The sequence below is a fragment of the Oculina patagonica genome, unplaced genomic scaffold (assembly GCF_052425735.1).
Source record: "Oculina patagonica isolate OP01 unplaced genomic scaffold, crgOcupat unplaced4, whole genome shotgun sequence".
Taxonomy (NCBI): Eukaryota; Metazoa; Cnidaria; class Anthozoa; order Scleractinia; family Oculinidae; genus Oculina; species Oculina patagonica.
Window position 1 is genome coordinate 128,460 of NW_027558254.1, and position 21,636 is coordinate 150,095.

The following is a 21,636-nucleotide window of genomic DNA, read 5'->3' on the forward strand; positions in this document are numbered from 1 at the left end:
ACAAGAAGATTCCCCCATTCTGAAACTGTGGTCCCTTTGTGTGTCTATGAATTGCGACCGTAGTACTAAATTTCATTACGCCAAAACTTGTAGCCACCTTTTGGAAACCATGATTTAAGGTCAGATACTTCTTGAATTCCGCGATTGATGTAGCCGTTCGCTCACGTTTTAAAATTACACTCCAACAATGGCAGGCCTTGTCTGCCCCTAGTTTATATAAACAGACGGTTGCATCAAGCAGAACAGCTTCTTGGGTTTAAAAAAACTCATGAAAACTGGTCGGAATTGCGGACGTTTTAATTTGCGGACTCAATTTTGTGTTGCAAAATAATTTTTAGTGCATGCATAGTGGAGCCCGGAGCCCGAAAGCAGATGACATGGAGCTCTGGAGCCCTGCATTTTTTAGCCCGGAGCCCTGGAGCCCTTAACCCCTTTGAGACCCTGCTTAGTAGAAATCGACTTTGGGAAGGGATGGAAAGTACCAGGTACTAATATGGTTCGAGTCTTATTCAAAGTGATAGCTGAATAACCGATCAGTCGTATCACGCAACACCATATTTTTACTCAGTTACCTTTCGGGTTTAACATAATTGTACGTACATAGTACACAAATTAAAGATGCGAGGCAGTGACAATTTTGACAGGGTTGTACTGATGTTATCCAATAGTTTTTGCGCAACAATAGCATAAGGCTAGCATTTCATAGTAAGGAAAGGTTTAACGTTTTCTATCTTTACATGTCATATTAACACTTGTGTAGACCTAATCATAAGCATAAGACAATCACAGTTCGGCTGAAAGTGTATCTAAGAAACCGCGTTAACCGACTTTTGTTGGTTATTGCAAGCGAAGCGCAGAGACAACTGTTTAGTTTGTCATTGTTGAGCCTTTCTTTAATAGTTCTCAACGTAAGACTGTAACTATGAGCTAGTTAGCTGCGCAAACTGCAAGAGAAATACTCTTTCTGCAGTAGTCTACCCGATACAGCGGTTTATCGAGCTGCGTAATGATACTTCTTGGTTGCTTTTCGGCAGAATAGCATCTTGACGCACCTTATCACGTGGTAAAGTGATAATAACCCCGCACTTAGTTTTTATCCCCCAAACAATGAGTAAACTGGAAACTTAAGGCTACATGAGCCAAGGCTTGCGGAAAACGCTACACAGAAATCTGCACTATGTAACGCACAAACAAAATTCTGCTGGCAGATATGACCTCAGCTCAAAAGTCTTTTGTGGTTTGGTCTTCCTTATGGCATAGTGAACTGTAAAACGGATCGAAACGGAACAAAGACTTGCAATTGCTAAAGGTCTACAAACGGGCTGCCGTGTTCATCCGCACATGTACTTATGCAGTAAAGGTGGTCTCGTGTCTCAAAATGTGAACCTCCAAAAGTGCGCACAATCTTGTAGTAAGCTTCTGCAGCTATTTTGCATCTTCTTTCCTCCTTGGTGAGTCCTTGAAAAAAATACCAAATGTCCAACAACGCATCCATAATGCCACGTCGTCTTCTGCTGTGCGCATGTGTATGGCAGGACCGTAGCATGTCGCGAAGCAATGACTTGTCGCAATCCTCGCGCGTCCAGTTGTAATGAGTACCCTAAGGAACAAGAAGGATTTGTTACTGAGGTATTTAAAAAGGAGAAGTGCTAAAAAAAGAAAAGCATAGGCTAAGAAAATTACTTTCACATAAGGCGAATCGGAAAATCATATACATATAGTAAAATACATGTCCTGAACTGGCATTAAAGAAATCAAATACCTCAGTTTAAAATAAAATCAGGCTGATTATTTGACTGATTTATTTTTCTAATTTCAGTAGCAGAGAGAATGACAGTTGTTTTGAAATTCCCGTTTTTAAGCCAGGAAACATGGCTTTAGAAAAGTGTAATCTCTTGATAAGTAATACCAAATGGACATGAATAGGAAAAATATCTCCTTCTGATAAAACGAGCCAGACTAGAAATATATTAACCGCACTTTTAAAGAGGATACGCATTTTCCGTTGGTCCATCTAGGATTATTATTGTGGCAGTAATCAATAATTATTTTAGTTACAGTAAAAACATCAAGTTAGTATTTAAGACAAATAACAGTGCGCAAAAGAGAATAAAGGCTAATCCTCCCTTTCAGTGCGCCAGTACAGCGTATTTAGTAGAGCGCAACGTATTTCGCGCTAATTATAACGCAACGCGATAAAACCGTAACGAACTTCGACACCCACGCGGGCGACTAGAAACACTATACGGTGGTACAATACTTACACATCCATAGCATATGTCGTGTTTATCGCAAGCCATTGTAAACTGTCTCTTGAACGGAGCGTTCATTCCCATCGGGGTACTGCAGCCGTTCGTATTTCTATCAGCGTCGCAAACTCTGCACGAGCCAAACGAAAATCCCACCACGAACAGTCCAAGAGTTAACACAGGAGCCACGAGCGCCATGAATAATCACAGTGATCTGTCGATCTATCGAGTTCTTTACTTCGTGTAAAGCTACCATCTCACTGAGACTCGCTTTTCTGGAGAAAAGCTCAAGGCTCTGCCATCGGCTCAGCACCGCCTAAATCCGATTCAACTATAATTTTCCTGAAGTTTTCTTGTAGAAAAATAAAACGAGCGGATCGGTTTTGTCACTGGTCAATTGGAGTGTGTATAAATAGTTTATGACATCAACCTGTACGTTTTGAAATAGTTTCCCGATCTGCTACAGTTGCTATAACAACGAGTTCTGGTGGTTTTACTGGTGACTTGATTGCCTGAAGCGAACAGGACATGAACTAAAAACAATATAAAGGTAACATGTTCCGATCGCTTTAAAGAACTGTGTCACAGATTTTAGCCAAATTTAGTCATAGGCCTGTTCGGTGAAATATGAAAATAAAAGAAACATTTCAATAACACAGCAAATACAAAACTGAGGAACGGATGGCCAAAAGTGAAGAAGATTGAAACGGATGGCGATATGGGTTTTTGAAATACTGTTAGGCTGAGCATGCAGGCTTCAAAGTTTATCTCGTTTGCTTGTAACTTTAAATTATAACGCCCGGGAGACAGATTTGGTTGTACCATAAAAGCTATGGTTTTGAAGATTAAATCCATAGAAGTACTTTCTTGGCAAACATTAAGTTTCGTAGTGAGTATATTATCGCTTTAACTTTACTACTGACAATCCTGAAATTCAGTTTTAAGGGTGGCCAACATGAAACCTTTTAGCACAACATTTGTAAATACCGGGAATAAATACCCGCGCGTTTCCTATTTTTTAGTTAAAAGTGCCACAGGTTTTTCACCGGGAAAAAGGAAACACGGTCCAACTTCTTTGATTCTTTAGATCCTCAGAAAATTCTTTTGTTAACGAGCAAAACCTCCAAATTTATTTGGTTAGTTTAGCCCTTCAACTTAAGGAAACAAAGCCGACTAAGTCATGAAATTGGCAGATTTTGCGGGGTTCCTTTTTCAAGCTATTTCTGAAGAAGCAGGAGCCGTTAATTTTGGCTCGCCGGCTGGTACCCAATGAAGAACAACCACAGGAGATACGAGACTGGTGACTCACACCAATCAATATCATTCAAATGACGTTCAAAATATTGCATACTGTGATTTGTCTTCTGTTATTTCGTAAAGCTGACAATCCCAATACAGCATTTTGCCGGTTCGAAAGCAAAAAATTTCTCCTCATCTGTCGGTTTACGGTTTATTTTTCATGCAATTGGTTCTCTATTTTTTTTTATTTATATAATGCATTAATTGATGTATTTACTGTTTATACCCTCCCTTTCCCGGCCCGGGGTTAAATGAACACGTTAGAAGTGTCATTTACCACTGATTTTCTCCACACACGCCGTCAACGGTCTTCGTCATTATTTTCTTTTTTAATTTCCATTTTCCATCTATTTACAAGAAACATAACAAACAACCAGTTAACGGCCCTGTTCGATAAACGTGAAAAGCCTTAGTTGAACTTTGATTTCTTTTCTGAACTTTTCCCTCTCTCTCTCTCCCCCCAGCCCCTTACCCCACTATTGACTTCTATGGACTGAAATTAGCTGTAATCTACAGTGTACAGTTTCCTCAACATTATCCCCAGGGCTATCTCCGCTTTCAAGATGGCGGGCGGAGAAGACCCTGGCTAATGGTGAACTAACACGATCTCTGATTGGCTTCTCCATTCTGCCCGCCATCTTGAAAGCGGCAATGGCCATGGGTACAAGGTTGCAGTTTACTAGATGCTCTATCGTGTAAACTTACAGTATCCATTAGATTAAGGCTGAAGCCTAGATTGAGTTTCTGTATTGTGTTGGATCGGTTTCTCCTATTAAAGTATTGAACCCCAATAATGCTTTCACTCATATGGCGCAGATCTAGCATTTCAAAAATAAATTTAACCTTAAATTTCACAGTGTATGGACACTCTTTACAGTTTTCTTTAGCTATCTACGACAAGATTACTTATATAAACCTTTCTTATCTTAATTTTAACTTCTCTATAAAGATCTATTTGCATCTTTATCTGTACATAATCATAAATATGTCCTTTTTCCCTCGTTGGCGGTTTCAATAAGTCTATACACTAGTCAAAGTCTTTTTCAATTCAATCGCTTTCAACGTTGTCAACTTTGAGTGCAGTGACCTTAAACCACCGTGCTCTGCGCGCCCTTATTATAACTCTGACAATCGCGGCTTGCAACACGTTAAATTCATACGAAGCATTTTAAGGTTATTCTTCTGTGAAAAAGTAAATAAATCTTAATTCTTAATTTTCCTTTTACATTGGCTCCGAGGTTTGGGGAAATAAAACAAAAGATATCACATCGAGATCGATGATTTATCCCCCTAAGCCTCGGAGAGCACCCTGCTTGACCACTAAAATTGAAGCTAGCATCTTTGTTCAGTACATTTGTTTCCAAAACGTTTGTAATGATACTGAATTAATACATATAAAATTATTTTGATACTGTCAAATATGCAGCAAACTGTGAGCAATTATAGCACATTTAAAGTAAATATATCCGTTCTCGTCCAAGTGCCAAATTTGACGTCGCGTGGTGGTGACTACTCTAATATTCTCTTGCCAAACTTATCAAAGGAGTGATAAATCTGGGAAAAGACTGTATTCAAGAAGTGTAAAACGGACAACATTGCGGTTCTGGAATAAGAACGTTAATGCCATAAAGATCCACCAAGTCTGATAGGAAATGCAAATCTCCCTTTGGATCAAGTCCTATACTTCGTATCATTTCCGGTGTTAATATTCTGTCTTCAGTAGAAGCTACTTCAAAGAGCATCTGGAAAAGTGTGTTGTTTAAATTCACAAAGAACCTATAAATCGAAAGAGGCAGACAAAAAAGGTATCAGCAATTGCAGTGAAAATCGCACCACTGGGGGGAAAGGTACTCCGGCCTATAGCGAAGCGTGCGAGTGACGTCACGACTCAGACTAGACTCAGACAAACAAACCGAAATGGCGGACGATTTTCTTAAAACACTCTCTAAAAGAGCCGATGTTCTTAAAACACTTCCATAAAACGAAAACTTCGCCTAGATTCCTTCTATTTCTCTCAGAACACGCTGTTTTTTTCTGAGCCTCGTGGAGGTTATATTCATTTGCATTCTATTTTTAGACCTTGCGCGCTTCGCTATTGGCTGAACACTGAATAGCTTTTTATCTCCAATCTTTTTGTAACTTGTTTCCTTGATCTTGACGTAAATTCTATTTGAATACAATTTAGTTTCAATATAAATTATACGCTGAAAAAGTTACGCTCGCCAACAAACTAAACTGAAAGGTTTTCTCGCATGTTAGTCTTTCTGCCCTACGTTAACATTTGACGTACAGGTTTAATTTTTCTCTATAGTTAAAGGACAGCTGAGGACAATATGAGCTAATATGGAAAAAGCATATTTTTATGACTGGACAAAAATATTTCAGAAAGGTGTAAGTCAACTAACGAGAAGCTTAACTAAAGAATTTCCAGTGCCCTTTGGTTATTCTGCTTACAAGGAATCATTTTATCTGCCAAAGTAAGATTACATAATTGCATTTCTTCGTTAGCTTGCACTCACTTGGTGTACATCTTTTCATCATCTGTTACTTCACCGCCTGTGTAAAGTTGCTCTCTCCTTGAAAATACAAGAGTGAAAATCATATTTGTATTAGAGAGACTTTTGATTAAGTGTTGTAAAACCAAAACCAAAGTAGTAGCTCTGGCCAATTACAAAGGAAGTTGTCGGTTCGAAGCCAAGGAAAACGTGTGTGTGTGCAAGTCACGATTGGTTGGGAAATTGGCGCGTGTTTTTTTAAACCAATCAGTAATCATATAGTAACACCGATTACTTTCGACACTCAAGTGAAAATTGTTCTATTTCAAATGATATTCCTTTACTTTAAGAAATGACAGAGAAAATTACAACGTTATGTTTAAAAAAACTGCAATAAAATATAGGAATAAGAATACAAGGGAATAAGACATTATGGCAATGTACAGTGTAGTTATACGGAGAAAATCACAGCTCTCTGTATTTTATAAAACTTTTTTGACCACCCGCCCTCCTCCGGGTCAGACAGACATTCTTAGGAAAGGTATCTGTCAAATAAGGTGATCCACTCTTTCAAGATATGCAGGATATACTGGCCCCAGAAGATCACAAACAAGAAACTCTATCAAAGGACAGGACAACGGGACATCGCCATGGTAATAAAGCAAAGATGGAGGTGGCTAGGGCATGTTATCAGGAAAGGTCGAGATAGCATAACACGAACTGCATTAAGATGGACACCGGATAGTGGAAGAAGGAAGAAAGGATGTCCACGGGAGACTTGGAAGAGGACGATCGAGGCAGAAATGAAAACAGCAGGGAAGACGTGGAAAGAACTTGAGAAGGCAGCCATGGAAAGGGAGCAATGGAAATCTCTGGTCTCAGCCTAATGTGCCTCCTAGGCGCGAAGAGGATTATATATATTATATATATACTCTTCCGACAATTGGAGCCAATTATTTCTGATCTTCCAGTGACTTGGTCCGTTTCCTAAACGGATTTTTTTTTTTACTAAGAAATCCCTCCAATGCCTTCCTTTCTTAAACTAGTAATAAGCATGGAAAATTGGCAAGGTTGAACACAATAGTGAGAATAACCAAAGTCAATGTTTGTATTATTAGCTGAAAGCCAAAGTTTCATTGCTAATAATGCAAACAGCAGACTTTGATCCTCAATGTTCAAGTGTTAATCCGCTAAAGTGGTGTGCACTACAGACTACTATTTGCTTAGTTTGGCTGAAATAATTTCTTCAACTATAAGAAGACTTACTTACTATGTACAACATTATTTACTTTTAAGTTTATCTCAGTACTGATAACTAAACAATTAAATACGCTTTTCCTAGGCTTTTGTCGCTTGAAGCAACTAGGAGAATAGAATAGAATGGAACAATGAAATGGAATGGAATAGTTTTCCCCATCCCCGCCCCCACCATTTTGTCAGGTTTAACTTCCAACAATTTACTTAAGGCCCTAATGGAGTCCAATGTCCCAATAAGCTAAGTACTGCGTTCCAACTCCATCAATGAGAATGAAATGCCTTAAATGGCAATTTCCACTTTAGAATAAAAGTCCTCTTCCACATCCTGTTTCTAAATTACGACCACTGAAGAGTCTGGCAAAGACCACGCCCAACTCAGTAGATTGTAGACTGCAAAAAAGTTGTATCTTTTATGAACACACTCGGTCTTCGAATGAAAGCGAGAGGTCTGGAGCCAATGTCAAAACTGTGAGTGAGACCAGGAAGCCTCAACGTTCGGTGCTTCGCGCCTTAGATAAGCACTTTTTCTAACACTTTTATTGAAAAAACGACTGTTTTGCAGTCTTAGTACTGTAGATTGCATTTCAAATGGAGAGAAGAAGTGTAGCACTGGCTTTTTATATATTGATTTTAATGTTCCTTTCTCACCTGAAGGTGTCCAAGTCCTCAAGCCGATCTCTGTCAGCATTATTAAAATGTGCTATCCAACTCAAGTGTTGTTTGCATTTGATATTCTGATTATCAACATAAACATCATACACTTCCAGTTTGCTTTCAAATATCTTTTCTGTGGTACCTAAAGAGTAATGCAAAGTTTTTACACTGATTTTACAAAAAATTTGTGTAGTCTACCACCACTAAACTGTGATTGCTGCAACGGTAACAAAACACAATTCAGTGGAGTCCTAATTTCTCCTTAATCAAAGTTTTTTTCTCGTTGATTTGCTTTACTAAGGTTAAAAATCCAGGTTAAAATAATTTATTTTAACCTGGATTTTTTTACCCCCAATTTGGAGGATAGAGAAGTCAGGATTCAACTATACTTAGTGTAACAATACTGTGATAAACTCAAAGCTTCTAACGACACATTGTTAATGTTAGGTAATGAAATACATGACTATGCTGATAGTGTGGAGATAGTGTGAGTCTTACAAATGTGCGAGGCAGCTGAGCAAGACACGCGAGGCAAGGCAGCGAGGCATGCTAGGCAAAAATCCCTACTCAGCCAAATGAAAAGGCTACCTGCAAGCTACCTATAAGCTAACAGTAGGCTAACTGGAGTTCTATTTATGCTAACCTGAGAGTGCCATTTAGGCTAACCATGCAAAGTGCTATTTAGGCTAACCGGAATGGGTTGCATGCCTTGTTGCCTCGCACTTTGTGAAGACCCAGATAGAACCATATCAAGGAATGTAGGTTGAACACTAGCATGACTTCAAATGATAACAACTTACATGCAATATACTTGTGTTCCTCTTGCAGTGCACTTAAATCACAAACATTGGTAAAAAACAAAGGGTTGCTACCAGTTTCAAAACCAAATGGAATTCCATGACTTGCCAACAAACAAGCACAGTAAACTGCAAAAGGAAAAAACTTGCTTAAGTTGAATGCTAACGCGTGGCTGTAATATAAAATAATGTTACAAGGTCGTTGTACATATGTGTAAGGTTTGTTATAATATTGTTACGAGTGTCACATTTGGAATTCATGTTTGTGTTCAGTGTTAGTAGTTCACAGTAAGTTATGTAGTCACAGCTTACAATGTATATGTACAGTGACCAAATGCAAAGGAAAATCAAGAGACAGACCCTGACAGGCGGTTCAAGGATTTTGCAAGAAACGATTATGCTGAAGCCTGCTACATTTTATACAAAAATTATTTTGACTACCAGTAAGTCAAAGATATATTTTCCATCGCCATACCTCTATAACAAGCCACTCCCACAGGAGGCGGAGAAAAGAATAAAATTCGTTTTTGTAACAGCACAAATTTCCAAAGAACAAAGATGTGTTCTCCAAAGAACTTGATAAACTGAGGAAAACAACCAGCTGGATGTGTGATCTGTTGACAAATTATACATTGTAAATAAATAAATAAATAAATAAATAAACAAATACCAATTTTCTATGCTTTTATGTGTATAGGTGAAAATGAAGCATGTCAAGTGCAAGAACAAAACATCATTTTGTTACTCAATTGCAATACTTTCTGCTGTTCAAATGAATTGCGTTCACATCCCTCCATGGTTAGATCGCTGCCAGTCATATCGCTCCCAACCGAAGTCAGATCGCTCCCAAGCAAAGTCATATCGCTCCATCGCAACAACACAATACAGACCAGTATGTGTACTCGATTATCTGATCGATCTGTAGTTACCTAAGTTACCGGTAAGTATACACTATAATCGAAAGTTACAAGCGAAGTTGAGAACTCCATCATCTTGATCGATCTGTTTAACACTGTTAAACTGAAATTCGTTAACCTTAACACTATTATTAACATGGAGCGATCTGACTTTTGTTGGAAGCAATCTGACTTTTTCGATGGAGCAATCTGACTATGGTTGGGAGCCATCTGACTTCGGCTGGGAGCAATCAGACTGGGAGTGATCAAACAATGGAGCGATGTAACCGGCTACCGTTCAAATGGGTCCATATTGTAATATTTACCTTCAACACTGGTATCTCCTCCAATCCTGGAGCCTTCTCGTCAGTTGGTGAAGGAATATAATTATTTCTGAGAACACAGTTTTTATAACTGTGGTAATAATTTTCTAGGTCCTCATAATGTCCAGGGTTTTCAAGCTGCCTCCTAGAAATAAACACAGGTGCTTATAATAACATTTAAAATGTTTCAGTTACATGTACATGTAGATGTGTCACAAATTGTGTGGTCCCAGAAAATGTCCATACCCCCCATGGAAGGGATTTGACCTATGACCCCCCCCCCCCACCCCTCTGGAAATTCCAATTTAGCTTCATACATTGCTTTAAAGTTTTGGGTCTTTGTGACCCCCCCCAGCCCCTCCTCCCCGGAATTTCCAATCCTTTCTGTGGGGGGAGTCTGGATATTTTCTGGAACCACACATTATAATAATTTTATTATTAATGTTACCAAAAGATTGATAAGCAATCTGATTGCTGCATATACACAGATCTAAGAAATAAGTTTATCCTAAATAAATTGAAAACTTAGCTACAATGCAGGACAAAAATGTTGGGCCATTCGGCAAAATTGCGCGCGAAATGACTGCTAGCCCTCCCCCTCTCCCCAAGCAATGTTGACAATTGACCATACCACAAATCAAGATCACAGCATATATGTTTGTCAACATTGCTTGGGGGAGGGGGCTTGGGAAAGGGGAACTTGGGACTTGGGAGCCTACAGATTCCAGGAATTTAATCCTTTTCTGTATCTCTTTCGTTATTCAATGCACCTTTTCACAAGTGTCCCAAGTCTTTTTGACCTCCATTGTAGCCAGAATAAACAGACCTCTTTCTTTAATTGGAGGGCCTTTTGTCATTTTCTCCTGCCACCCAGACTCTAAATACAGGTTGTGTAAGCATCACATGTGTGTTGAGTTTGTTGTTGGTTCTCATCCTCGCTCAAAGGGTAATTCTCTGGGTTCTCCACTTTTCCTCCCTCCTAAAAACCCAACATTTCCAAATTCCAATTCAACCTGTATGGAGGACCCACATGAAAACCAACAAGAGCTGTTGTGGCTTCCTCTCTAAATATAATAATTTATTTATAATTTAAGGGTGACCTTACCTGACTTCCTCTTCAAGAAATGACATGTGTTCATGCAGAGATGTGTACTTTGCACAAAGAATCCCCACAGACTTCATTCTGGCACCTCTCTCTGCCACATTATCAACAGCTATTCTTTCATAACAACTTAGTCCATAGAGACCATCTCTGGTTTTGAAGTATCTAAAAGTGGTAAAAAAGATTAGGTCAAGTCTGCATTCAAGCCAAGTGGCCTATCAGGCTAGAGCTTATCCCGTTTTCAGTAGCATGAAGCAGGTACATGCAGGCGCGTAGCTGAGGTTTTTGGAAGGGTGTTCGTATTGGCAGCCTTTGGGGGGGGGGGATCTGGGGGCATGTCCCCCCAGAATATTTTGAAATCTAGAGGCCCGAAAATGCTATTTTCAGCATTGTCTACGTCAATATTTCAAACTCGATGTAGTGTTAAATAACAGGTTTTTTTAGTCATAACAACAACATTTCTGGCGTTTTGTTAACTTGATACATTCATACATACATAGCGGCTTAGTACATGAAACGTTTTACAAAATCTTGACATGTGCTGCAAAAGCATCTCAGGGTAAAAGGTTAAGCCCCCACCCCCCGGCTCCACCGTCAATGTACTAAAAGCGGCGTCAAAGCGTCAATATGCACTAAATACACGTATCACCTGGGTCCCCCTAAATTGTAATCCCCGCCTTTCGTCTATTCATACTCCATTTATCAAATCCCGAACGCCTGTTAAGGAAATATTTTTTCAACGATGGGATTATTTTGACTGCATATAATACTAGGTCACAAGGATCCATTCTCCTAACAATTTAATACTTTCCCGATACTTTTTTTAAAGGCTGCAACACGCAAAGTTTGTTTTCCATTCCCCCACTATTTGCTAGAAGCTGAAAATCAACAGTTTGTGTTTTCAGCCCTCCGTTATTGACCTCCAAAGGGGGTTCGTTCGAACCCTTCGAACCCCCCCTCCTACGCGCCTGACATGTAAGAGTATTTCTTCTCCCCCCTGGATGGGATGCTAGTCCACCCAGTGTCAAACAGTTATAATGTAAATTTATGGGCTAAACCAAAAGCGTTATAGATTTTAAAGATACCACAAAGGAGTAAAGAACAGTTTAAACTTACATGAAGTCTTTTGTGATAGTATGTGAGCCACTGGCCAAGGCTTTGAATTCCACACCAGTCAAATCCACAGATCTTGGATGCTTCCATTCTATTTCATTTCCTTTAATTAAAAAACAACAACAACATTCAGTTCTATTAATCGGTCGATCAAGCACAACAGAAGTACAGATTCGGCCAACCGCCTCATGACATTAAGTGATCGTCCTGGCTTAAAAAAAAGTTGTTTGGATGAAATAGGGTCTTAGACAGGGGGCTGGAACCTAACTCAAAAATCAAATGGTGGACTATTTGCTGAACACTATCATTGTTGAGAAAATGCAGAGAAATGATGTTTCACAAACCAAAGTATACCCAGAGATAGTTCTGAGAAAAAGTATCCTTCATAACAAAATTTTGCTTTGATTCAAGTTGCTAAAAACTTTGAATATGCATTCCTTTACGATAAATTTTATTAATAGCTAACCCACAAGCTACTGAAAGATCGCCAACATATTACCAACTGTTGGCCGACAGTCGGCCAACAATGTCATGTTTACATTCATAGGTGCAAATTCTGACAATCAGCTGACAGTTGGCTGATTGTCATCTGACTATTGACCATTTGTCATCAGACTGTTGGCTGTTTTACGTGGGCCGGCTGTCTGTCGACAGCTGGCCAAAAGTAGACTGACAGGTTATTCTGGAAGCTGTTGTTCACTTTTACTGGGAAATTTTATGGCTGGTCACACAAAGGCATTGTATGACTAATTAAGTGTACAACAAATAAAACACTGCCCTCTTAATAAAACAGGTCTTTATTTAACATACATGTAGGTCATATATTTGTATAAAAGTTTCAGGTCTGAAACTCAGATCAGTGTGAGAATTCCACGAACTTTTCAGAAGGGTTTGATTAATTTATTTTAGCCAAAAAAGGGTTTTCCAAGTAATCTGAGGTTTGAACTTTTGAGCAAAAGGGAGAAAATATATAGGTTAGATTAAGATAAGGGAATAACCGAAGCAGCTGAAGAATTGCCCATATTGAAGATAAAGACCCTTGCAATCACTGTGAACTGAATCCACTGAAGACCATGTAGAATTAGGTACAACAGAGATTCATTAAAACTATCATATGTTACCTTAAAAAGTCTTACCTCTCCTAGTATCGAATTGCACGACAAAAACAGCGATTATGAGATCAGGAACAGCTCTTTCCTGTTCAGACGAGTTCCCTCTGGTGTCCTGAAGAAACGAAAAATTTTCACCGGACGTAATATGGTCATCTGTTAGTGGTAGGGATGGAAGACCTTGTCTTGGATCGTACGATGTATCAGGAATTTCTTCAAAATCGACAAGACATGAATCGTCCGCCATTCCTTCCTGATCATGACTAAAAGTTCCTTGGTAGGGTAGGGTGAGGAGCGATGACTCGCCACTTTGACTTACCGTCCGAGAGCCTGGGGCGAGGCAGGCTAATATTTCGCTTCTAATACTTCTATCTTTTCGTTCTTTGTTTTTTTTAATCTTCTTTAAACCTTTTTATTCTAAATTCTATTGATCTGACGAATATTTCTTTTCTTTCTAACCAATAAGTGCATAGTTTGACTAATACCTTGACTTTTGATACTGTTAAAAACGTTGCTCTTTATTTGAGAAATTTAAATTTTGATGTTGTGATCGATGGATCCAAAGTTTGAAGATGAAAAAAAAGAAAATGAGTCTAAAATTTATTTAGACTACAATGCCACGACTCCACTAGAACCATCAGTACTGACAGCAATACATGATGCTTTGCGCGATGCCTGGGGAAATCCCAGTAGTTCTTACACTGCGGGCAAGAAAGCAAGTCACGTGATTAAGCAAGCTCGCAGCTCAGTGGCTAACATGATTGGTGCATTGGACAGTGATATCATCTTCACGTCAGGTGGTACTGAGGCAAACAACATGGTCATTCATTCAGCTTTGGAATATTTCGGTGAATTTCACAAGGAAAGAGGAAGTTGTAATGTTGATCTAAAACCTCATGTGATCACATCAAATCTTGAACATGACTCTATTCAGCTTCCACTCCTAAACCTTGAAAAGCTAGGCAAGATTGAGGTGACATTTGTTGCTGCCTCGCAGGACTCTGGCGCAGTAACAGCAGAAGCAATATTGCAGGAAGTTAGACCCAGTACATGTCTGGTCACCGTCATGATGGCCAACAATGAAACAGGGGTAATTCAGGTAACTGAAGGTTTTTCCCCTATTCCCCCAAGCCCCCTACCCCACCCCACTTGTTTAAGCCACCTCCAGTAAGCTCTTTTTTATAACCTTTCCCAACCCTCTATTAGGTACCGGTATTAGCCCGGGGCAATGTGTTCCCGGTGTGATCCTTAGATAGGGTACCTAAATTCTATTAGCTAAAATAAACGCCCAGCTAAAAAAAAATCCAGAAAAAAATCTATTTTATAAAGATTTGTGTCTTGCCATGCGCGGTTAACCGTTATTTGGGTCGTCATGGAATGCTTCTCCTCCCCTTGAATAGGGTGTCATTTTTCGGTTTTGGGCCTTAAAAGGGTATCAATTTTCGCTTTCTTTATCCTTAAATAGGGTCAGGGTTTAAGAACCTTGGCGGCACACCCCTATCCGAAATTTATGGGAGTACCCCCCCCCCCCCGGGGGTATTAGAAGCATGTCGAATGGTAAATGTGTGACTTTGTGAGATGACGAGACTGATGTCTTTCTGCAAGCCCAAGACCTTTTTAGCCTCGCAAAAGAAATAAAGACTCCGAGAAGGCCTCAAATAAAAATTGGAGATGAAAAGACTTCTGAAATTTGGCTAAAATTTTAAGAGACATATTTTTTGAAGGACCATTCACCACCCCTTATTGGGGCCCATACACAGAAAGGGTTTTGTTCCTGGGGGCATACTGCTGGAGCAAAGCTCCTCAGTGTGTACCAACAATGTCATGGTATTATTTAGCCCCGAGAGCAAAATTCCACGCTGCAAAATGGGAACATGATCCTGGGACAGATGGAACTCCAATTTTATAATTCCCTTTAGTTTATTGAACCTCCTGAGAACTCAAACCAAACATCATTTCACTTCTCCCAGTATAAAAACATTTCTCTAATTCCTCGCTTTCTTAAATCAGTTTTCATTTTCCTGCTGGGTTCGAGAAATCTGATTTCCGGTGTATGTATCAATTGTAATCTGTTTTTCGGTTTTTAATCAGCCAATTGAAGACATTGCTAAAGCCATAAGAAGCCTAAACAAGAGTCGCTCATCTCAGAAATTCCCCAGGATTCTTGTCCATACAGATGCAGCACAAGCTATTGGTAAAATCGAGGTTGACGTGGACGAGCTGGGAGTGGATTACCTCACGGTTGTTGGTCACAAGTTTTATGGACCCCGAATTGGTATGATAACAGAGGGATACCTATGGAAAAATCTACATCTACATCCTGGGATGTCTTGGAAAGGGAGGCATGCTCCCATCACTGCAAGACGTTAAATAAAAAATAAAATGCAGGGGGTAGGGGGGGTTGTAAAACACCTTAAAAATATATAACAAAGTATGTATATAATTTAAAAAGGAAAATTAAAAAAATTAAAATACCTATGCATCAAGTTAATTTAGATTAAAAATTAGAACCTAATTAAAATGTCATCAGTTGTATAAATGGGTGCTGGTCGTGCCATACTACAGAAAATCTCCTCCTCAGACGGATGAGACCGTCTGGCCTACCTGTATATTAAGATTAAAAAAAAAAAAAAAAAATTAGGATTTCCAACAACCCTCCAAGTTAAGACCATTTTAGTCGCCATGGCGACTAAAATTTTGGAGCTGGCGACTAAATTGGAACCAAAGTCGCCAGCCTGGCGACTAAAATTGAGAAGAAGGATTGAAAGCATGAGCTTAATTTAGCGACTAAAATTTTTCACTGGCGACCAAACAAGAGCAGTCGGTGGCCATATGGCCACTAAGGAAAAAAATAAACTTGGAGGGTTGTCCAAATAAGACAAATAAATACCCCATCTATTCCACTGGCATAAGAGTGTATATCCCCATTAGAGTATACCTCTAGATCTCTCCCGTCCACAATATTTTAACATCTATTCATTCAATAATCTTTTAACAGTATTTTTACTGAATATTTTGCATAACAGGAGCCCTGTATGTAAGAAATCCAAGAGCAGATACTCCCCTTCACCCCATGTTTTTTGGAGGAGGTCAAGAGAGAAACTTCAGACCAGGAACAGAAAACACTGGTATGATAGCTGGATTAGGACAGGCCTCCCAGTTAGTGGTGGACAACTTGGAACAATATAGTGAAAACATGAAAATGGTTAGTAACATTAGAGTCTTGGAATGGGGGGAGAAGGACTCCTGTACTTAAACAGATAATGATGCTTGTCATCTTGCTTATGGATGTAAATTTCAGATTTTGGTTTTCACTTATAAAGTGGTGTTCAAAATAAGCAAAACAAACAAATTTCTTTTAGCCATCATGCTCTTATCTAGGGTTGCGCATGAAGAAATTGGTATACAACAAACTTGTGCCATGCCTAGATTAGCCTTCTGTAGGTGTTTAATTTAAAACACTAGGTGAGCATCCACAACTTTTTCATATGGGAGTCCCCACCTCTGACCCAGGCAATAGAGAACTTTTTTAAAGGTTGAAATAACCTTTATTTTTAAAAATAATTTGGCATAATTTAGAGAAACTCAATTATCAATAATAAGCAGCTGATAATTAATGTTAAGAACCCTAGCTGCAAATGCATGTGTGACCAAGGATGTGAATTTCAGGAAAACAAGGAACTTAAAACCTTATGATTTTTTGCTCAATAAACATGGCCATCCACTTAACCTAAAGGACCTTAGTTGCTGTTGAATTAGTCTGGAAAGAGACTATTATTGGACTGCATGCATTTCAGTGGTTAAGACATTTTCTGATGTGTCAGGTGTATGTAGTTTATTTAGTGGAATTTAATGATGAAAGATTTAAACAAGTGGAGATACCGGTATCTTACATTTTTCCTTTTTCATTTTAGGCGAGGGACCATCTGGAGTTCAAATTGAAGGAGACCTTTCAAGACAAAATACAATTCAATGGGAAATTTGAGAGTAGTGACCGAATACCCAATACTTGCAATGTGTCCTTTATTGGCTCAGGATTAGAAGGACGCAAAATCCTGGCAACTGTTAAAAAGTTCCAAGCTAGTGTAGGAGCTGCATGCCACTCAGATGTCGTTTCACGCCCTTCACCTATCTTAACTGCCATTGGTGTTCCTCACGACATTGCAATGAATGCTCTGCGGCTTAGTGTGGGACGGCACACTTCTAAAGAGGACATTGATCTGGTAGTGGAAGATCTTTGGGCTGCTGTAAAATCACTTAGCCATGAATAAATGATCAGATGTTACTTAACAAGATACTAAAAATTAAAACCAGTTTTTTATTATGAAAATGTATGTCATTCAGTATCCAAAAATTTTCGGAATACAAATGAAGTGCAGTATGCGAAGAAATTATCTTAATTCAATCAACGGTTCTAAATGAAGTTGCAAATGAAATAAATAAGAATAAAGAATAAATCCATTTGTGGCCTAACTTTTAAGAGGGTAGTTAGTGTTTTGGAAAAAAGACTTCATATAAGCGGAAATGTGGTTCTTTCTTCTCTGTTTTGTTTTTTGTTTTACTTTCATGGTCTGAAAATTGTTGAGTGTCACTAATTTAATTGAAAATATATAGTGATCTTAACATTGTTTTCAGCATATATGAGTTACCGGAAGCCTCTCCATCCCTTTTCTTTCCTATCCTATCCTTTTCTTTTCTTCCATTTATTTTATTTTTTATTTATTTTATTTTTTTCCCTTTTTATTCTTTTCTGTTTCATTCTTTCCCTTTCCGTTTCTTTTTCCGTTTCTCCGTTTCTTTACATCACTCCTTTCCCTTTCCTTTCCTTGCTTTTCGATTCCTTTTCTTTGGTTTGCCTTCCTTTTTTTCACCTGAGTAGAATTCCAATCCTGAATTCCAAAAGCAAATGCGTCCTTGATTCAAACAAAACAAGATGAAATTCGCTTTCATTCATAGAGACCAAACTTACACATTTCTAGCCCGCGCGTGTGCGTGGCGTGCTCTGACGTCACTTTCATGGTCTATACTCTCATCGACCATAACTTTGGACCAATCAGCGCGCGAGAATTCTCTCGGTTATGGTATAAATGTCGTTAGGCTCTTGAGTTATGAAGTGAAGCTGGTGACAGTGTCCCTTTAACGTATGTGTTAGTTAAGGCATTTGAAATTAACGCGTCTTAAATGGAATTTGAAGGAAAAATTACTTTCCAACTGAATCAAGAAAATCAACGCGAAAGAGAGGGTAAAAATAGAAAGTGAATTAAATTAACGCGACGTACACAACGAAAAAGCTTGTTAAGATAACAGGAACTGATAAGTTTATTTCAACACTAAGCTAATAATCCAAAACGTAGAGGGTTATTAACACAAGAAATATAACCGCTTCGAGCGTTCATCACAGTTTATATCAATAGACCCAATTCAAATATGGCTGCCGTTAATTTTCGGCTCCCAGAAGAAACATTTGTAAAAAAATGAAATCACTTTAACTTAAAGTTCAAGTCAAGGTAAATCAATGAATGAAGTTTCAAGGCTATAGTTTTATCTAATGGTAAGTTACAGGGACATTTATATGACCAAAAACATGAAAACGAGGCTAGGCAGGCCAGGGTGTTTTTTTCCCATACAAATCTCTTAACATTTAATGAGTCACAAATCTGCAGCCGTCTAACCAAAAACACTGAAACTTCTCGTTTAGTATTTTATTTCATATATTTTCAAATCAGCATTTTCAGAAACTTAACCAAACAAAAGAAATGAATGACAACCAATTTATAAGTAAACGCTACACGAAATTAACGGCGCGAAAATAAAACGTTAACAAAAATTAACGCGACTTAAGCAATTTCCTTTAATAAGGCAGTCTTAAAAAGGTTCGAGTTCAGCGTAACTCAGGAACGCAAAAATCAGTCATTTGTTATGAAGTATCTACTTGAACGACCATAAACAGGAGTAACTGCCATCACTCGACATCTCGCGTTCACTGCCATTTCACAAGTTTAGTGATTCCGTCCCTAATCTGAGCATTTCCTCTGTAATACAACACGGGGTTTATACCAGAGCAAAGAGTGGCGAAAACATAGAACATGGGCCTTACAAATAGACTGATTTTCACACCAAGAATCATCGATAAACCCATTGCAAACGCCAGGGGAATTATTAACAAAACAAGTAAACAGACAACATGGCGAGTAGTCGCTGCTAGCTGGCGCTCAATTGCGTTATTAGCGGTAGCAGGATTTACCCGAGCACTTTCCTCCATTACCTGTGCGACTGCATTGTTATGCTTACGAAGGGTCACAAGAGTTAATATCTGGACAGCTACAACCAGACAAGAGAAGAGGATGATTAGACTCGTTTGAAAGATCTCGAGCGCTATGGGAGGAAGCACCTCCATTTTCCGTAATATCACCATTAAAACGGATGCCAGCCACACTCCGCTGCAAGCAAAAATAGCATGCTGCATCGTGACGGTCGCTTTGTACCACATTGGTTTAGCGACTGCTAAGTAGCGATCCACGCTTATCACTCCAAGATTACCCAGCGTAGAAAACAAACATAAATTGAAAAAAACAGGCATAAAAGACGACTTCCAATCGCTAGGATTGGTACACGCCTTACCAGAAAGCAAGTCATTGACCCTGTTTCTGACAAACATGGGCGTCACCAGTCCTCCCCACACGACATCAGTCAGAGTCAAACTACACAGCAACAGAAACCCTGGCCTGATTCGAAGGCCACCCCTGAGAATGGCAATCAGGACTAACCCGTTTGACAGGAAACACCACAGACCTAACAATGTGGTGACCGGTACGAGAAAAAAGTTGGAGTAATAAAGAAAGTGAAGCTGGGGAGTATGTGAGATTCCAGAGGAAAAACACGGTCGCTTCGCTTGCTCCGTTGCCAGGTCTGGGAAAGCAATCTGCGTGTCATTTGTAGTCAAGTTCAGCTTCATGTTCACGCTGTGAAAAGAGTGAAAAAGTTTTGTTACACAAACACACTAGGGCTCAGGCTTAGAATTTGGAGTCACATCAATGCATTCCATATATTTCATTTCATGCTTTTTTCTAGTGATAGATTAATATCACGTCCCTCCCTGCTACTAGATTGGATTTGTGTCCTGAGTTTGGCCGTCCCGAATTCAACTCCTCCACGCTGTGTAAATAGCTAGCTGGTCAGCCTTCTGCCAGTTGGGGCTTTTAACAAGTTCATGTTTGATTTTCATTGTTTATTTATTTTTTTTATTTTTTCACATTTCATTTTTGTTGCTATGCTTTTCTGCTTTGGATTTGAGTCGCATCAATATAATCTGCTTAGCTCACATCCTTCCTCAGCAGAGAAGAAAGTTACGAGACTCGCTTATATCATGTCGCACAGATGAATATAGGCTTTCTGTGCTCCAAGGCTTCTTAGGTCTTCTTATTGCGCATCTCAATTCTACACTGGTTCGTTTTTACGTTTTTGGACAACTTCGGCAACTTACCTTTTACATGATTAATGGTTATGTGAGCACTAACGAGGGTTTCCAAAAACGTTTACTTCGCTCCACTGCAAAATTCTTCAGTGATGCAGTCGAGCTGCAACACCTGATGAACATGAAGATTAAGACTATTTGTTTGACCTATGTCTATCAATTTTATGGGACATATTACGCTTAAATTTGCGTTGGGTTTTGAAAGAAGTTTCACATCACGGACATTCTTACAAGACAAGAAAATGCCGCTATCGACCAAAAAGATTTAAGTCATTTAAATTTTTCAAGACAGTTTGAACGCGCAAATATTCTATATGCACCACAACAAAAATCAATTCAACTTTCTTTCGCATTTTCAACATGAAACAGACTAAATTCAAAATGTCTAAACCTTACCGGCTAAGCTGAAGTGTAATCACAATGATGAGACGAAAAATCGGTTAACAATCTTTCACAATTAATCACACGAATGAACAGCCTCGGAGTCCTCGCTGGATATCTTTATACGTAGGGCTAAGCTGCAGCTAAACGAATATTCTCAATTTCTCAAATAAAATCTGATTAAAGTTTGAGGATTGAAAGATTTGTCAATTTCGTGGCGGCATGGAGCAAATGTGTCATGTTCATTTCAACGGTTTATTCTAAAAGTAATTTTTTGCTTTTAATCTGGCCTTCTTACATAATCCTGAACAGAAGAAACTTTAAATAAAATTCCCCGCGAGTCTTTGGCAAAAAAAGTAGAAGATCTGGTAAAACATGAATTTCTGAATTAAACATTAAAAAGGCGCGCATGCACGACCAAAATTTGTTCAAAATATTTTGGAAGTTTACTAATATTTCAAGGAAACTCTTTGGGTTATATCCATGT

The 21,636-nt window shown here is 38.9% G+C and overlaps 4 protein-coding genes across 4 annotated transcripts; 1 reads left to right on the forward strand and 3 right to left on the reverse strand.

The window, feature by feature from the left end:
• Window positions 1-456: 456 nt before the first annotated feature.
• On the reverse strand, window positions 457-2,632 carry LOC144640654 (uncharacterized). Its single transcript, XM_078499745.1, has 2 exons — window positions 2,265-2,632; window positions 457-1,600 (listed from the first exon to the last, which is right to left on the reverse strand). The coding sequence occupies exons 1-2, from the start codon at window positions 2,445-2,447 to the stop codon at window positions 1,304-1,306; spliced, it is 480 nt and encodes a 159-aa protein (XP_078355871.1). The 5' UTR covers window positions 2,448-2,632; the 3' UTR covers window positions 457-1,303.
• A 2,325-nt stretch (window positions 2,633-4,957) lies between these two features.
• LOC144640642 (DENN domain-containing protein 11-like) lies at window positions 4,958-13,553 on the reverse strand. Its single transcript, XM_078499734.1, has 9 exons — window positions 13,322-13,553; window positions 12,189-12,288; window positions 11,076-11,237; window positions 9,974-10,115; window positions 9,227-9,365; window positions 8,755-8,880; window positions 7,949-8,096; window positions 6,068-6,124; window positions 4,958-5,324 (listed from the first exon to the last, which is right to left on the reverse strand). The coding sequence occupies exons 1-9, from the start codon at window positions 13,539-13,541 to the stop codon at window positions 5,120-5,122; spliced, it is 1,299 nt and encodes a 432-aa protein (XP_078355860.1). The 5' UTR covers window positions 13,542-13,553; the 3' UTR covers window positions 4,958-5,119.
• Window positions 13,554-13,811: 258 nt separating this feature from the next.
• LOC144640656 (selenocysteine lyase-like) lies at window positions 13,812-17,893 on the forward strand. The gene is made up of 4 exons (XM_078499749.1): window positions 13,812-14,393; window positions 15,386-15,569; window positions 16,321-16,499; window positions 17,209-17,893. Exons 1-4 carry the CDS (start codon window positions 13,848-13,850, stop codon window positions 17,563-17,565), a joined length of 1,266 nt encoding a protein of 421 aa, XP_078355875.1. The 5' UTR covers window positions 13,812-13,847; the 3' UTR covers window positions 17,566-17,893.
• Window positions 17,894-19,274: 1,381 nt separating this feature from the next.
• LOC144640661 (cannabinoid receptor 2-like) lies at window positions 19,275-20,249 on the reverse strand. The gene has a single exon (XM_078499753.1). The coding sequence runs from the start codon at window positions 20,247-20,249 to the stop codon at window positions 19,275-19,277; it is 975 nt and encodes a 324-aa protein (XP_078355879.1).
• Between the last annotated feature and the right edge of the window lie 1,387 nt (window positions 20,250-21,636).

Coding starts and splice junctions, on each gene's coding strand:
- LOC144640654 (XM_078499745.1), bottom strand. CDS start 2,447: ATGGCGCTCGTGGCTCCTGTGTTAACTCTTGGACTGTTCGTGGTGGGA. Junction 1,601..2,264: donor ACGACATATGCTATGGATGT/GTAAGTATTGTA, acceptor CTTGTTCCTTAG/GGTACTCATTACAACTGGAC.
- LOC144640642 (XM_078499734.1), bottom strand. CDS start 13,541: ATGGCGGACGATTCATGTCTTGTCGATTTTGAAGAAATTCCTGATACA. Junction 8,881..9,226: donor GGGAGTGGCTTGTTATAGAG/GTATGGCGATGG, acceptor TTCCTTTTGCAG/TTTACTGTGCTTGTTTGTTG. Junction 6,125..7,948: donor GAGGACTTGGACACCTTCAG/GTGAGAAAGGAA, acceptor TGTATTTTCAAG/GAGAGAGCAACTTTACACAG.
- LOC144640656 (XM_078499749.1), top strand. CDS start 13,848: ATGGATCCAAAGTTTGAAGATGAAAAAAAAGAAAATGAGTCTAAAATT. Junction 14,394..15,385: donor ATGAAACAGGGGTAATTCAG/GTAACTGAAGGT, acceptor GTTTTTAATCAG/CCAATTGAAGACATTGCTAA. Junction 16,500..17,208: donor ATAGTGAAAACATGAAAATG/GTTAGTAACATT, acceptor TTTTCATTTTAG/GCGAGGGACCATCTGGAGTT.
- LOC144640661 (XM_078499753.1), bottom strand. CDS start 20,249: ATGAAGCTGAACTTGACTACAAATGACACGCAGATTGCTTTCCCAGAC.